General features: G+C 33.2%; 3 protein-coding genes across 6 annotated transcripts in view; 2 read left to right on the forward strand and 1 right to left on the reverse strand.

Moving 5' to 3' along the window:
• Positions 1 to 2,358, forward strand: part of LOC107642437 (VIN3-like protein 2) — a 9,024-nt gene extending 6,666 nt beyond the window's left edge. For 2 of the 3 annotated variants that reach the window (XM_016345797.2, XM_021106852.1), the window contains exons 4-5: positions 343 to 683; positions 832 to 2,314. In XM_016345797.2, the coding sequence (XP_016201283.1) occupies positions 343 to 683; positions 832 to 2,021 (1,531 nt within the window). In that variant the 3' untranslated portion in view covers positions 2,022 to 2,314. Of the gene's footprint in view, positions 1 to 342; positions 684 to 831 lie in introns of all 3 variants that reach the window. The other variant, XM_021106855.1, reaches the window with a different exon arrangement.
• Positions 2,923 to 4,027, forward strand: LOC107642447 (ribulose bisphosphate carboxylase small chain, chloroplastic). The gene is made up of 3 exons (XM_016345809.2): positions 2,923 to 3,329; positions 3,419 to 3,550; positions 3,637 to 4,027. The coding sequence occupies exons 1-3, from the start codon at positions 3,030 to 3,032 to the stop codon at positions 3,865 to 3,867; spliced, it is 663 nt and encodes a 220-aa protein (XP_016201295.2). The 5' UTR covers positions 2,923 to 3,029; the 3' UTR covers positions 3,868 to 4,027.
• Positions 6,185 to 8,960, reverse strand: LOC107642456 (U4/U6.U5 small nuclear ribonucleoprotein 27 kDa protein). 2 transcript variants are annotated; one of them, XR_001620667.2, is made up of 3 exons: positions 8,220 to 8,960; positions 6,562 to 6,600; positions 6,185 to 6,421 (listed from the first exon to the last, which is right to left on the reverse strand). XR_001620667.2 is itself a non-coding variant. In XM_016345820.2 (2 exons), the coding sequence occupies exon 1, from the start codon at positions 8,852 to 8,854 to the stop codon at positions 8,243 to 8,245; it is 612 nt and encodes a 203-aa protein (XP_016201306.1). In that variant the 5' UTR covers positions 8,855 to 8,947; the 3' UTR covers positions 6,406 to 6,600; positions 8,220 to 8,242. The 2 variants fall into 2 exon arrangements, 1 of the variants encoding a protein (XP_016201306.1); XM_016345820.2 differs by having other exon boundaries at positions 6,406 to 6,600; positions 8,220 to 8,947.

Below are 13,945 nucleotides of genomic sequence, written 5' to 3' on the forward strand. Positions count from 1 at the left end.
ATCTTGCTGATTTTAAAAGGTTTTTAGAATATGAATATAGAATCTAGAACCCTGGCATTTTGTTTGTAATTTTCTTTAACATGAATTGAATGCCATTTGTCGATGAGTCTTGGTATGATCTGTTTTGAGTGTGAGAGAGAAAAAATTGAGAAATTGTTGAATGTTCTCTTCTGACCAGTGAATTATACTCAACATTATGAAGTAGTTATTATAAATTCAATGCAACAGATGGTAAATTTGTTCGTTTATTATATGTAGTATATGCTGTGTTCCTTGAAGAATTAAATTTTGAAAATCTGTAGGGTAAGGTCAATCTCATCTGGTGTTGTTTCTTAAATTTAGGTGCATGAGAAAACAACTGACAGTGGCAAAGGATACCAGACGTGTGGACATACTTTGTTACCGTGTCTCCTTATGCCAAAGACTTCTTCAAGGGACTGAAATGTATCAAAAGATTTATGAAATTGTTGATGAAGCAGTGAAGAAACTTGAACCTGACGTGGGTCCATTGACCAGCTCACCAGCAAAGATTGGTAGGGGGATTGTGAATAGGCTTTCATCTGGACCAGGGGTTCAGAAACTCTGTGGATCTGCTCTGGAATCTCTTGATTCACTGCTTTCAAAAAGGATCTCGCCTATATCACCTAATCTAACTAATCAAGTTGATCAATCAACACCTATCGGTAAATAACATGTCTAATTTTACCCTTCAGTAATTCTGTTACCTCCACCAATTAGCCAAAATTATGTTTAGATGAACATTACTATGGTATTTTTATGCATAGTAAAGGTGTCCGCAGATTGTTATTGAATTTTACTTGACACTTCCAGATGCAAAAATGCTTGCTCCAAGCATGGTGAGGTTTGAAGACATCACTGCAACATCCCTTGCTATTATTTTGGGATATGAAAATCATGGAGAAAATATTTCTGGTTTCACCTTGTGGCATCGCAAAGCTGATGATGAGGACTACGCAGTGGACCCTACTTGCACTTTGCTTCTTCCAAATAGAAGGTTCAGTGTCAGAGATCTTATTCCTGCTACAGAATACACTTTCAAAGTTGTTTCTAATGACTCGAGGGAGTCGGGCATGTGTGAAGTTCATATCTCAACAGAGCACGGTGATGATGAAGCCCCTAATTGCTCGGCAACGGAAAGAAGCCAGAGCCCAGTAACCAACTGCAGCAGCCTTTCCAATCCATCTTCAGTGGAAGATGAAACTAATAACAGCAATCCATATAGTGACCAGACTGATAATCGGTCAGAAAATTATCATAATTATTGCAAGGATTCTGATCAAGTTGCTACTGGAAATTTATCAAATGGTACTATTATCTGTTCCAATATAGGTGGAGCAGGACTTCCCACAGATGCAGATTCCTTGTTGGACAAGCAGCATTCTGCAGGAATGGCTGGCCCCATTCCAGGTTCTGATGTACTAAAGCTTGAAAACAATCATTCACCAGAGGAACAAGTCACTGAGGACATGAGCGTTGATGACGGGTTGAATTCGCCGGTGTTAACTGGCAGAGAATGTGTGCCATTAGTAGCTAGCTCAGAAGGAGGCTTACCTAATACCCCATGCAAGTTGGAAATACTCAAGGATGGGCCAGGAAGAAATGGGAGATCTAAATCTGGTGGAAAAGATCAAGAAAATGGATCCGGGAAGAGGGAAGGGGCTCGGGACGGGAGCACGTCAAAGAAGAGAAGCGGGGAAAGGCCAGATGAGGGCTGCACAGCAAACGGGTTTTCAGATCACAATTTTGAGTATTACGTGAAGGTGATTAGATGGTTAGAGTGTGAAGGGCACATAGAGAAGAATTTCAGGCAGAAGTTTCTGACTTGGTATAGCTTAAGAGCAAGCCCACAAGAAATGAGGATTGTGAAAATATACATAGACACATTTCTTGAAGATCCAGCATCTCTTGCTGAGCAACTTGTGGACACTTTCACAGAATGCATATCCAGCAAGAGAACTTCAGTGGTGCCGGCAGGATTCTGCATGAAGCTTTGGCATTGATCTGCCCTTTCCAGGGTTGTGATTGATGCTGTAATTCTTTAGAAGATTTCTGATATTCATCCATTTAGACAGTAATCGAATATATTTATTCAGCAGCATTGTCATTCACATGATGATGTGCGAATTTTAGATTTACTTTAATTATACAGTTTCAAATTGATAATTTTTTTCAATTTGGGAACTCGATCAATCAATATAATTGCCTCTGGGAAATGGAATGACAATAGACTTCTGCTTGTTACAAGGATCAGTATTTTTTTGGCTCTTCAGTAGATCAATTCATTGTACAAAAAGATTTTTCTTTTTTAAATATATTGAAAGCATGTTTGGTGTTAAATATTCTTTTAGTAATTTCTTGTGCAACCTTTTCTAAAAGTAACTTATAAATGGGAACCGAAGGAAGAATGCTTGATGGTTTTCCAAGATATTTATTCATGTTAAAGAGATTTTTAAAGCATGTGGGTATGTATTTCTAAAGTCTGAAGGCATCTCATGTTTTCCAAGATATTCATTCATGTTAAGAGGTTTTGAAAGCATGTGGGTATGTATTTCTGAAGTCTGAAGGCATCTCATATAGTAAAATTGATGAAAGACAATGTCACAGTTCTTTCATTTAGCATTAGCAAACGGTGCATTCTTTTCATTGCCAATAAGTTCCAAAATGCCAGAGATTTCAGATGTAACTGCATGAACACCTAGCACTTTGCAGTACTTGTAAATAAGGTTTCCAGACACATCCACAATAATGTCACATCCATCCAAACTTGTTTGTTAGCGCACCAACAAAAAAGCCAACAGTAAAAAAAGTTGGACGAATCATTCCTTCTAATTTATTTATTAATTAATATTAAAATAAAACTATACTGTCTTACAACTTGCATTGCTAGAATAGCATAGCAGAAACTCTAATAAATAATTATAATTACTTTAAAAACATGATGCTAACAATAATGTAGTTTTACATTTTTACTATTGAGTGTCGATGAGATCAAGGCTTTGTAGCTTTATATGCAACTCTCCACTTTCAAGTGCCCACAGTTTACTAAATACTATCATCTTTCAGCATCTCCCTTCATTCCATTATATTATTCTTTTCTTCACAACTTCATCAGTGCCTCCTTCAAGATCAGATCAACCTTCAGTTTGAGAAACATGTATGCTGGAAGTTTTGCAGCTCCGGTTTCTGGGGCTGGCTATGTTGGTTTAAAGGCCAATTCTTCAAATCTTTATACTACTACTACTACTAACATTGAATGGTGCAAGAAAAAGAACATAGTCTCCAATGGCTCCAAAACTCACTGCATGAAGGTGAGAAGAATTCATATATATTTATATGTATGATTTCTATAATATATTATATATAATTTGCTCCCTTCTTGTTTTTTAATTAAGAACAGACATGGAATCCAATCAATAATAGGAAGTTTGAGACACTGTCATACCTGCCTCCACTTTCAGATGAGTCCATTGGAAAGGAGATTGACTACATGCTGAAGAAAGGATGGACTCCTTGCCTTGAATTTGATGAGGTAATTAGTGTTTGTAATACAAGTTGTCAAGAATAATAATGCATTTGCATATATGCATGTAATAATTTGTAGGGAACTTGGATCAGGTAGGGTATATTAGAAGAGAGAACAGCAGAATGCCAGGGTACTATGATGGAAGATATTGGACACTGTGGAAGCTACCATTTTTTGGTTGCACTGATTCATCACAAGTAATGAATGAGATCAAAGAGTGCAAAGAGCAATACCCAAATGCTTATATAAGATGTTTGGCTTTTGATGATCATCGCCACATGCAAGCCATGGCTTTTCTCATCCACAAACCTCCTTCCACTTAATTAAGACCCTTCAATCTTCTGCAGCACTTACTGTTCATGTTTCCTCGTTTTCATCTTTTTTTTATTTGCTTTTGTTTTCTGTCATCTTTTATTTACTGTTTGGTCATGTGACTGCTTCATAAATAAGATTGATTATCGAGAGTTTTAGCGGTTTTGTTTAGCATAGGTGCAAATATGATTGAGCTTTTGCTCTTATTTTTAAACTCGGTCGGCCTCACCTGAAGCTGATACCTGAGAGTCGTTAGATGGTTTGACTGATTTGACTAAATTTTTATCTAACGTCTCTCAAATATCAACTTCACATGAAGTCAATTTCACTTGAGTTTTCACCATTTAAAAAACAAACACAACCCAAAACAGCTCTGACAATTATCTTGAAAGACAACGAGACCCTTGACAAAAAAAAAAAACCCAACCTGGCCCCTGAAAATTACTTCGAAAGGATAACGAGGCTTCTGTGCCAAAAAAAATCAATGTTATTTTTTTGGCACAGGAGCTAATCAATCCAAAAGAAAAGATCAGAGGCTAGATTAGGTGTTTTTTTAATTGGGAGTTTCGTTGTCCTTTCGAGATAATTGTCAGGGCCGGATGAGTATTCACTCCTTAAACTTTTGTGCATAACTGATCTGGCCTATGGATTGATGCTGCGCGGAATCCAGGTACAAGTACTATAGGATAATATAAAAATGTTTGTGGCAAAAACCAAACCAGCCCATGGATTATGACATGAATCCCTTGTTTTCAAGGCAATGCATATGCACATGATTGGAGAACAAATTCAATTTTCATTATTTTGTATTAGCAATTGGAGTAAGTGGGTTTGGACTTATATCCTACGAAGTCAAACGTGGATCGTTGTGGCCTATGCAAGTTGGCAATAGTTATGTGTAAAAGTAGTACCATTGAACAACTAATTTAACCCGCCAAAATACAAAAGCGGGTTTAGTGCACGTACAACCGGATAACAATATATTTTGGTGTAAAGTGTAATGACTAATGAGTAATGACCGAACTGAGTATGACAATATCATTATGACTTAAGAATTTTTCATTAGAATTAGGTTGCACGTGGATTGGATAATCTCTATATATTTGCGGTAATTATCCGTATTTAATCCGAATTTTATGAATATTATCTGATCCGCACTATGGTAGGATCGGATTGCGGATTTGGTAGTCTGCGGATCCGTTTCGCATATCCGCACGTCTCATAAATAGCATAGTTTAAGAAAGTAAACCCTAATGTAATATGAATTTTAGTGTGTTGTTTTATAAATTTTATGATCTTCTTTTTAATTTTTTATGTTGTACTTTAACTTAGAATAATTAAACTTAGATCTTGTGTTATTATTTTTCTTTTGTTATTCAATAAAACTTTTATTGATAATATTTTAGGAGTAAATAGGTTTAAACAAGTGAAAAAATAGATTTTCTAGAGTCAAAACGGGCCTTAAAACAATTTTTTTTTAATTATGTAGATATATCCAATATCCAATTCGATCCGAACCGATCCGCAAGTATACGGATCGAATCGGATCCAACTTAAAAAAATGCAGATATCGTATCCGATTCAATCCGATGAGCACAGTGCGGATTGGATAAAATTATAGACTATATCCGATCCGATCTAATCTGTGTGCAGCCCTAATTGAAATATAAAATTGTGAAGATTCACATACAATTGTCTTCATATAAAGTTGATAGTTGAAAATAAAAAATCGTTAGATGATTTGTCATATTTTATTAAATAATTATCTAACAATTTTCGAATACTTCACATAAAGATAACTAAATTTTCACTATATAAAATACTTGACATGTGCGTTCTATAATGAATCATTGTTAATTATATATGTGACGGGAAGATTTTGCTCCTTTATTTATTTATTTTTAATAATATTAATGTTAATTTTTTTTATATTTCTTATATAGAAGATCAAGAGAAGAGTGATTAACTGTGGAAGAGAAGAACTTTACTATTGAATCTTGTACGAATTATAAAGATTAAAGCATGAATGACTTAAAACGATCGTATAAACTTTTGATAGACAGAACTAGATATCAACATTTTCATCCATTGAAAAATTTCGGGTTGACTTTGATGTTTGATGATAAGTGAGAATAAGGATAACTAATGGTGCGTTTGATTTGCATTTTCATTGTGTTTTGAATTTTGTGAAGGAAACAGTAAAAATAGTGAAAACAATAAAATCCTGTTTTCTATTTTCACTCTATATTTTTACTTTTTTTTAAATAAAATCCAAAAATACTAAAAATAAAAACAAAAAATAAAAATACAAACCAAAAGCACCCTAAATTTTCAAGATTTTGTGAGCAAGACCAACTAAACTTTGGAAATAAAGGAGGCACATATTGTCACATAGCATGTATTTCTTTATCCCTATTTCCTCTTCTTTCTCACAGGCGTAAACTTGTTTGTTTTCGGCCTAAAACTACCGCACTTTGGGATAATAATAATTTAGGTCAGAAAGCATATGAACTTCCATGGCCATGATGTCCAATCCAGAATCACTCGACTTCACAATCAAAGCACCTGCATTGCATGCGGTTATCCACAAGAAATTGGTTGAGTGCCACTACTTCACAATTAGGTACTACAACTAAAACATACCCAACAGCAATTAAATTGGACATCGAGCTAGCACAAGTAAATGAACACCGTTACAGACTTACAGCACGGATAAGTGAACCTTCACCAAAACCATAAACCATCTGCAAAAAATAAAAAAAATAAGAATCCAATGATAGCATCTGCTTAAGCAAAAGCAGTAGCAAGACAGATAACTTCTTTCTTTGTAATGGCTGAGAAAGAAATATAACTACAGCCAACATCGGTCTAATAGAGAAATATTACCGATATCAAGATGTTTCAAACTTAGGAACATGAATCATACAAAGAAGAAATGTAATGGAAAATTTTGCCTCAAGAGAGAAAAAGAAAAAACACATACTCAATGCATTGATGTGTAATAGTCTTTCCAAACAGGGATCACTAATTAACTATTATTCATATTGCCAATCATATTTCTTAGTTAGATTGACAATCTCCAATATAAATCTTTAATTCTTTATAAACGAAATACCTCTAAAAATAAGGGTTAATAGTCAAATTAGTCCCTAAAAAATAAGACATATTTCAAATTCATCCCTGAAAAATTTTTTCACTTAAATTGGTCCTTCAAAAATTGCAAATTAATCATATTTGTCCCACAGTCACTCCATTAACAACTTTCTTCAAAAATTGATGTTGTAAAACGTTCATTGATAACATATATAATACCTTATAATCTAATATGCCTAATTGGATATTGACTAAATATGTTTATGAAAATTTATTAATTTGGTCATTTTCCCTAATTACAAAGATCATATTTCTAATATGACCTAGTGACTAAATTGATAGATTTTTGTAAACATATTTAGTCGTCGTCTAATTGAACATGTTATGTGTCATATATACTATTAGTTAACATTTCACATCATCAATCGTTGACAAAAATTGTGAGTGGAGTAACTGAAGGACAGATATGATTAATTCGTAATCTTTGAAGGACCAATTTGATTGAAAAAATCTTTCAGGGATGAATTTGAAAAAATGCCTTATCTTTTAGGGACTAATTTGACTATTAATCCCTAAAAATAAAGTTATTCTAAAGAGTCTTGAATAACGAATACTTCACATACACAAAGTTCTACACTCCCCAAATCCTACCAACATTATTCTAGATCAATAGCCCCCCACACACTGCATGTCCAAGTCCAATCCAAGGTACACAAGGATACTACCCCCGCCTATTGGAATTATCATGAAATTGAAACTGCCCTTTGGGGAATGACAGTTACCCTTAGTCACCGTTATTCTAGCAGAGGAAAAACAATAAATGAAGGAACACATAAACAAAGTGATTGAGAAGAAATAAAGAGGGAGGAGGAAGAAGAACAAAAAGCCCCATCCTTAATCAATCTAAGTGCAACAAAACAAGTAGTTCAATTATCCCTTAGTCACAACACTAGCATCAAAAGAAAGCCAATCACAACCAAATTGAACCAATGCTCACTAACTCAAATTGCTTTGCAAATGCCATTCTATAATATATGAAAAGATTAGCAGAATTCACGTTTCACCATCTGATTTTGATTTTGGAACGGAAGAAAGCTCATTCCTTGAGCAAAAACAGCACTCACAATGATAAGAAAACATACAACGAATCCAATCAACTACTGAGCTGAGTTAAATACTCCAAACCTAATCCGAAGCATCAAATTCGACATAAACAGTAATCCATCCCAATTCGCGAGAAATTGAATAGAGTAAAGTAACATGTACAAACCTCAAAGAAACCCTAGGGGCAATCTATCGATTCCTCTCAGCAGGCAATGGGCGATTGAAGCCACCACGGCGGTTCATGTACTGCCTCGGCTGGCGCTTGGTGACGGCTCTGACGCCGCTGACGTCAGCACCGGGCACAGGCTTTCCCTTGGTGGAATCGAATCCTGTGGGAATCCCAAGCATCTTCATCATTTCCATCTCGTCTTCGTTGGTCTCAGCTGCTTCTCCTTCAACTCCAGCACCATTCTCCTTCTGCTTCTGCTGCTGCTCCTTCACGATCCCGTCCACGAAGTCAGAAACCGCCTTCTTCGCGTCCTCGGGGGAGTCTCTCCGGTGCCGCTTTCTTGGAGGGTCCGGGGAAGGGGTCCGGTGGTGGCGACGCCGCCGGTGAGAGCGGTCCGCTGGAGAGCGGGAACGGGACGGAGAGCGGTACCGGTCAGGCGAGCGAGTGCGAGAGCGAGTGTGGCGGGAGCGGGCAGCACGGTCAGGTGACCGCGAACGGGATCTCTTGCTCCGAACTCGATCCCGTTCTCGGTCACGTTCACGGTCACGGTCACGGTCACGGTCATCCTTGTCTCGCCTTCGTTCCCTTTCCCGGTCTCGATTACGGTCACGGTCACGGTCTCGGTCAGCCATGATACTCGGGAAGCAGTGGCTGGCTGGCTGCTACTACAACCACAGCTGCATTTTTTCAAAAGGCAAGTTTGGGCCAAAAGTTGGGCTGACTAGCAATACGGCCCATATTGTTATTGGGCTGATTCATTTATCAGCCCAGCCCAATAGTTGAAAAGTTAGAATGTCCCTACCCTACTAGAGTGAGCAGTAGATAGAAAAGTTGGTTGAATATAAATAGAGGTAACAGTATGACATGCACCATTGTCGTTGTCATAATTCATTAATAACTACGCACATGCAAACGCACTGTAAATAGGGTTGCATGAGCCATGCAAGTCAATGAATTAAAGTTCGTTATGTAATGATGATCATCATGATGCTGCACTCATCAAGTGGTTCCAACACCATTTACTTTATCTTTTCATACTTTTTTTTTTTTTAAATTTCTAGAGAGGATGAGATTGTACTACATCTAAAATTGACTAGGAAGTACAAGCGACACTATTTTTACTTTTTACAAAAATATTTATATTTTTTGAGGGACCATACTACTGGAAAGTACAAGCAAAACAGACCTTCAATTAATATATGGTTTCTATATATATAATCATGTTTATTGAATTTTTAGAAAACTATACGATTGGAGACATAAGAGTAGTGAATTCAAAGTGGATTAGTCCGATTTAAATAGAGTAAAATAAAATTAGTCCATATATAGATTGAATTAAAGGCCACAGAGTTAGGCTGAACGGTGCCTAAGTTGATGTGTTAGGTAGTAATTGGGTTGAGCCCTCAACTCATTACTCACCTATAAACATTGAATTGACCATTATTGCCTCAAAAAATATAATATTCTCTTGTGTAAAATGTGCAATACATACTCGTACTTAAAATCATTGGTAAGAAATTAAAAACCGTATTGATACGAAAATGAATAATCACATCTGGATGGTAGTAGCTAGGTATAGTGCAGCTCGCATTAATTCCATGTCCATTTATTCGTATTGTTTCCCCAAAAATCGAAGTAAGGAGAGCGTGATTGATTAGTTGTTATCCAAATTTGGGTACTCGTGAACATGAAGCAATTAATTAATAAGCAACATGGTATTAGCTCAGCTTTCTCTTTTGCTCTTTCAAATTTCATTCGCATCAATAACTAGGGGTGTTTAAATTTAAACCGATCTAAATTAAATCGTTTATTCAATTCGATTCAAACTGAAAATCGATCAAAATCGCACTAATTCGAATTTGATTGGATTCTATTTTTTGCAAACCGTTGGATTGGATCGGATTTCGGATCTACTTTTCATAACTGATCCAATCCAATCCAAACCGCATAATGTGCTATAATATTATTATTTTATTATTATATTTACAATTATACTTATAACATGTTCAATTTGTTATACATTTTTTTATTATTCATGTATTATTATTATTTAATAAATATTTTTTGTTTAAAATATTATTTATTTATTTATTTTAACTAACCTATAATTTTATTTTTATTGTTATGTTATCGTTAGCTTTTTAAGATATTGTTAAAACTTGTTATGTCATTGTTGATTATTTAAAATTTGATGTTGAGACTTGTTATATGTATTTAATTTTTTTATTATTTAAAAAACCGCAAATCCAAACCGATCCAAACTGCTTGTAATCGGATCGGATCGGATTTCTAAAAAAATTTCATCCAATCCAAACCGCACCGCACATAAATTAAGCATTCGGATCGGATTACTTTTTTTCTTAAGACCGAGCCAAACCACACCGCGAACACCCCTATAAATAACTAGTGTGTTTTAAAGTGAAAAGTCAATTTCATATAAAGTTGATAGTTGATAATCATTAAATAATTTAACAAATTTGACTAAATTATCATCTAATAGCTTTCAATTATTAATTTTATGTGAAGTTAACTGCATATGAGTTTTCACCGTATTTTAATGGCTAAGGTGACAACACAACAATGTTTACTCCTAATAAGTTGGCTAGAAAGTGACCTTGTCCCACCCCAACACTTATATATTTATATATAAATTATAAAACACTACTACTCAGTGGTCCTCTTATATATATACATACATAGTAATTCTATCACTTATTCGTATATTTTCTTTTTATGATGAGACTATATCTTTTTTAATGCTAAAGGATGAGGTTGCATGTATACTCAAAAAACGTACAAATATAATTTCGTGTATAAGCTATGGAAAACTCTTTCATGTATATGATCCAGAAGTGCCCTTGCTTTTAGCTCGTGACTCTATTTATTTCAAATTAATAAATATGACTGATACTGATATTATTTGAGATATGTAATTTATATTTATTATTCAAATAAAAAAGTTCATGAAATAATAAGTGATTCAATTAAATAAATGAGTAGTGCAATTATTTGATTATAATTTTATAAGTAATAGAAAAAACCCTAGATGATTTCCGAATTGTCAAAGCACGCATGAAGGGTTCATCTATTATTATTTCTGTTATTTTCGTCCTATATATATATTGATGAGGTTCATATATAGAATCATAGTTATATATGTAGATATAGAAAACAAAGAGTACGTTATGATCACATATATAAAGAATATAATTATTAATTAGCAATTCAATTATTTTTTTGAAGCAAGATTGACCAACTAACGTAGGATCCAAGACAAATAGGAAGGATAAATGCATGAAGACAAGTAATGTACCGTGAGAACTTTAGGCATTATGGTTGCGTTTATAGGGATACTGACACATAAAATTATGTTTGATAGATGAGATATGGATAGAGACATTATATTCAGGAAGGACATAAAAAAATTAACAAGAGACATTATTTATTTTTTATTTTTTTATTATTTTTGTTAATTTTTTATAATTATATTTTAGGATAAAGTATACTTTTTGTCTCTGAAATTTGGCAAAAGTTTCAAAAATATCCTTAAATTTTATTTTGTTTCAATTTTATTCCAAAAGTTTTCGATTTGCATCAAATATACCTTCAATGGCTGAATTTTTAAAAAATTTAAGACCAATATAACAATAATGCATGAAAATTATGCTTAATTTGCTTGTGTTGATGGTTGTTCTTATGAAATTGTTGTTGAATTGATCTTAATTTTTTTGAAAACTTAGCCGTCAGGGTATATTTGATGCAAATCGAAAACTTTTGAGACAAAATTGAAACAAAATAAAACTTAGAAGTATTTTTAAAAATTTTGTCAAATTTCAGGAACAAAAAGTATACTTTACCCTATATTTTATTTTTATTATATTTTTCTTCTCAAAATTTTTAAATAAAAAAATGAGAATAAATTGAATTTTCATAATTTGTTCTAGTTTATCACAAAATAAAATACAAAAATACAAAATTTTATGTCTCTGTTCTTTGTGTCTTGTTCTTAATGTCTTGTCTTGTCCTATTCTCAGAAACAAACACAGCTTATAAGATCTTTTGTGGTTCATGACAAACCCTTTTTTTCCTTTTTAAAAAAAAAAATAATAATGTTAAGTTGTTTAACCAAATCTTGTTCAATCATTTTAAGTTCTGTTTACTACTATTTTGTTTTAATTAATACCGCAAATGATTATAAAAGTTTGAAATATATAAATAAATTATATATATATAGGGATAAAAAACTGGACCAGTTATAACTAAGGAACAATCAATAATTACATTTGAAATGAAAGTGAGCTTATCCGGTGCTGTCTTTAGCTAGTGACACTTCTTGCATAATTCTTTAGCTAATTATTGGTGACGTGAGACTAATTTTTATTACTATATATGTAACACAAAACAATAATTTATGTGCATTTTTAGGAAAACTGTTTATTTATTTTTTTGTTATAATTAACTGCTTCATATATATTTCAAAGGGTTAGGTTTTTAATTATTCCTCCACTCTTCATATGCAGATGAATGATGAACCGATTTTTATTTCTTTCTTCTTGTTTATTTGGGGTACTTTTTCCAATTTAATAAAATTTTATCTTTCACTTTTATAAAGAGGGTTTGATAAATACCCAAATAAAAGAGGTGGATTGAGCTGCTTCAACTATATAGATTATAGCATTTGATTTGGTTTTGTGATTATTTGACTTGTTATGTATAAGCGCACTAAGTCCCACCTAATTCTGGACTGTGGCATATGGAATAGAACCCTCATAATCAATTTCAAGTACTAATCTTTTTTGTTTGTCTAACTAATTTATACAAATATTTTTACATTTTTTTTAATCTCTTATTGGACCATGAAATTTAGACTTTAGAGACGTATGGAGTCCAATAATCATTCATGCTCTTTATAAAAGTAAACATTTTTGTTATACCAAAGACCTAAAAGAAGTTTAACTAAAAAAAAAAAAAAAAGTAAAGTATCGTTTTTATCCCTAACGTTTGGGGTAAATCCTATTTGTGTCCCTAACGTTTAAATCATCCTATTTGTATCCCTAACGTTTGTAAAAGTGATTCAATGTTATCCTACCGTCAATTACACATCATGAGCGCTTTAGTTTGAGTTTTAAAAATCTCTTCTTGAAGTTAGAATACAAATGTCTGGGATAGAATCGATGATCTATTCCGAAAAATAGCTCATCAAATGTTGGAACTAATTCCTACAACATTTACATAATTCACTTTTCTAGGGACGTAATTGAATTTAAACACAAATAGTGGGTATAATATTAAAATCGACCACATCCAAGTGAGACCTAATTGAGAATGAATACATTCAAGTGAAAATAATTGAAAAATATAATCTAATTTGTTAGTATAATTGATAGTAGGATAACATTGAATCACTTTTATAAACGTTAAGGATACAAATAGGACGATTTAAACGTTAGGGACACAAATAGGACTTACCCCAAATGTTGGGGACAAAAACGATACTTTACTAAAAAAAATGATAAGAGAAGTTTAAAAAATATGAATAGAACGAAATAGGAAAAATGTTATGTGTATACTGAAATTAACCAACATGTATTAGATATAAATATATGTATTATTTAATTCATTTTTATTGAGTATTTTATATTTTAATATGTATTTTATATTAGTAGCTGATTTAGTAATTAATTTTTAATATATACGTAATATTATTAAAAAAATAATATACG

This window comes from Arachis ipaensis, chromosome B01 (genome assembly GCF_000816755.2).
Source record: "Arachis ipaensis cultivar K30076 chromosome B01, Araip1.1, whole genome shotgun sequence".
NCBI classification, from domain to species: Eukaryota; Viridiplantae; Streptophyta; class Magnoliopsida; order Fabales; family Fabaceae; genus Arachis; species Arachis ipaensis.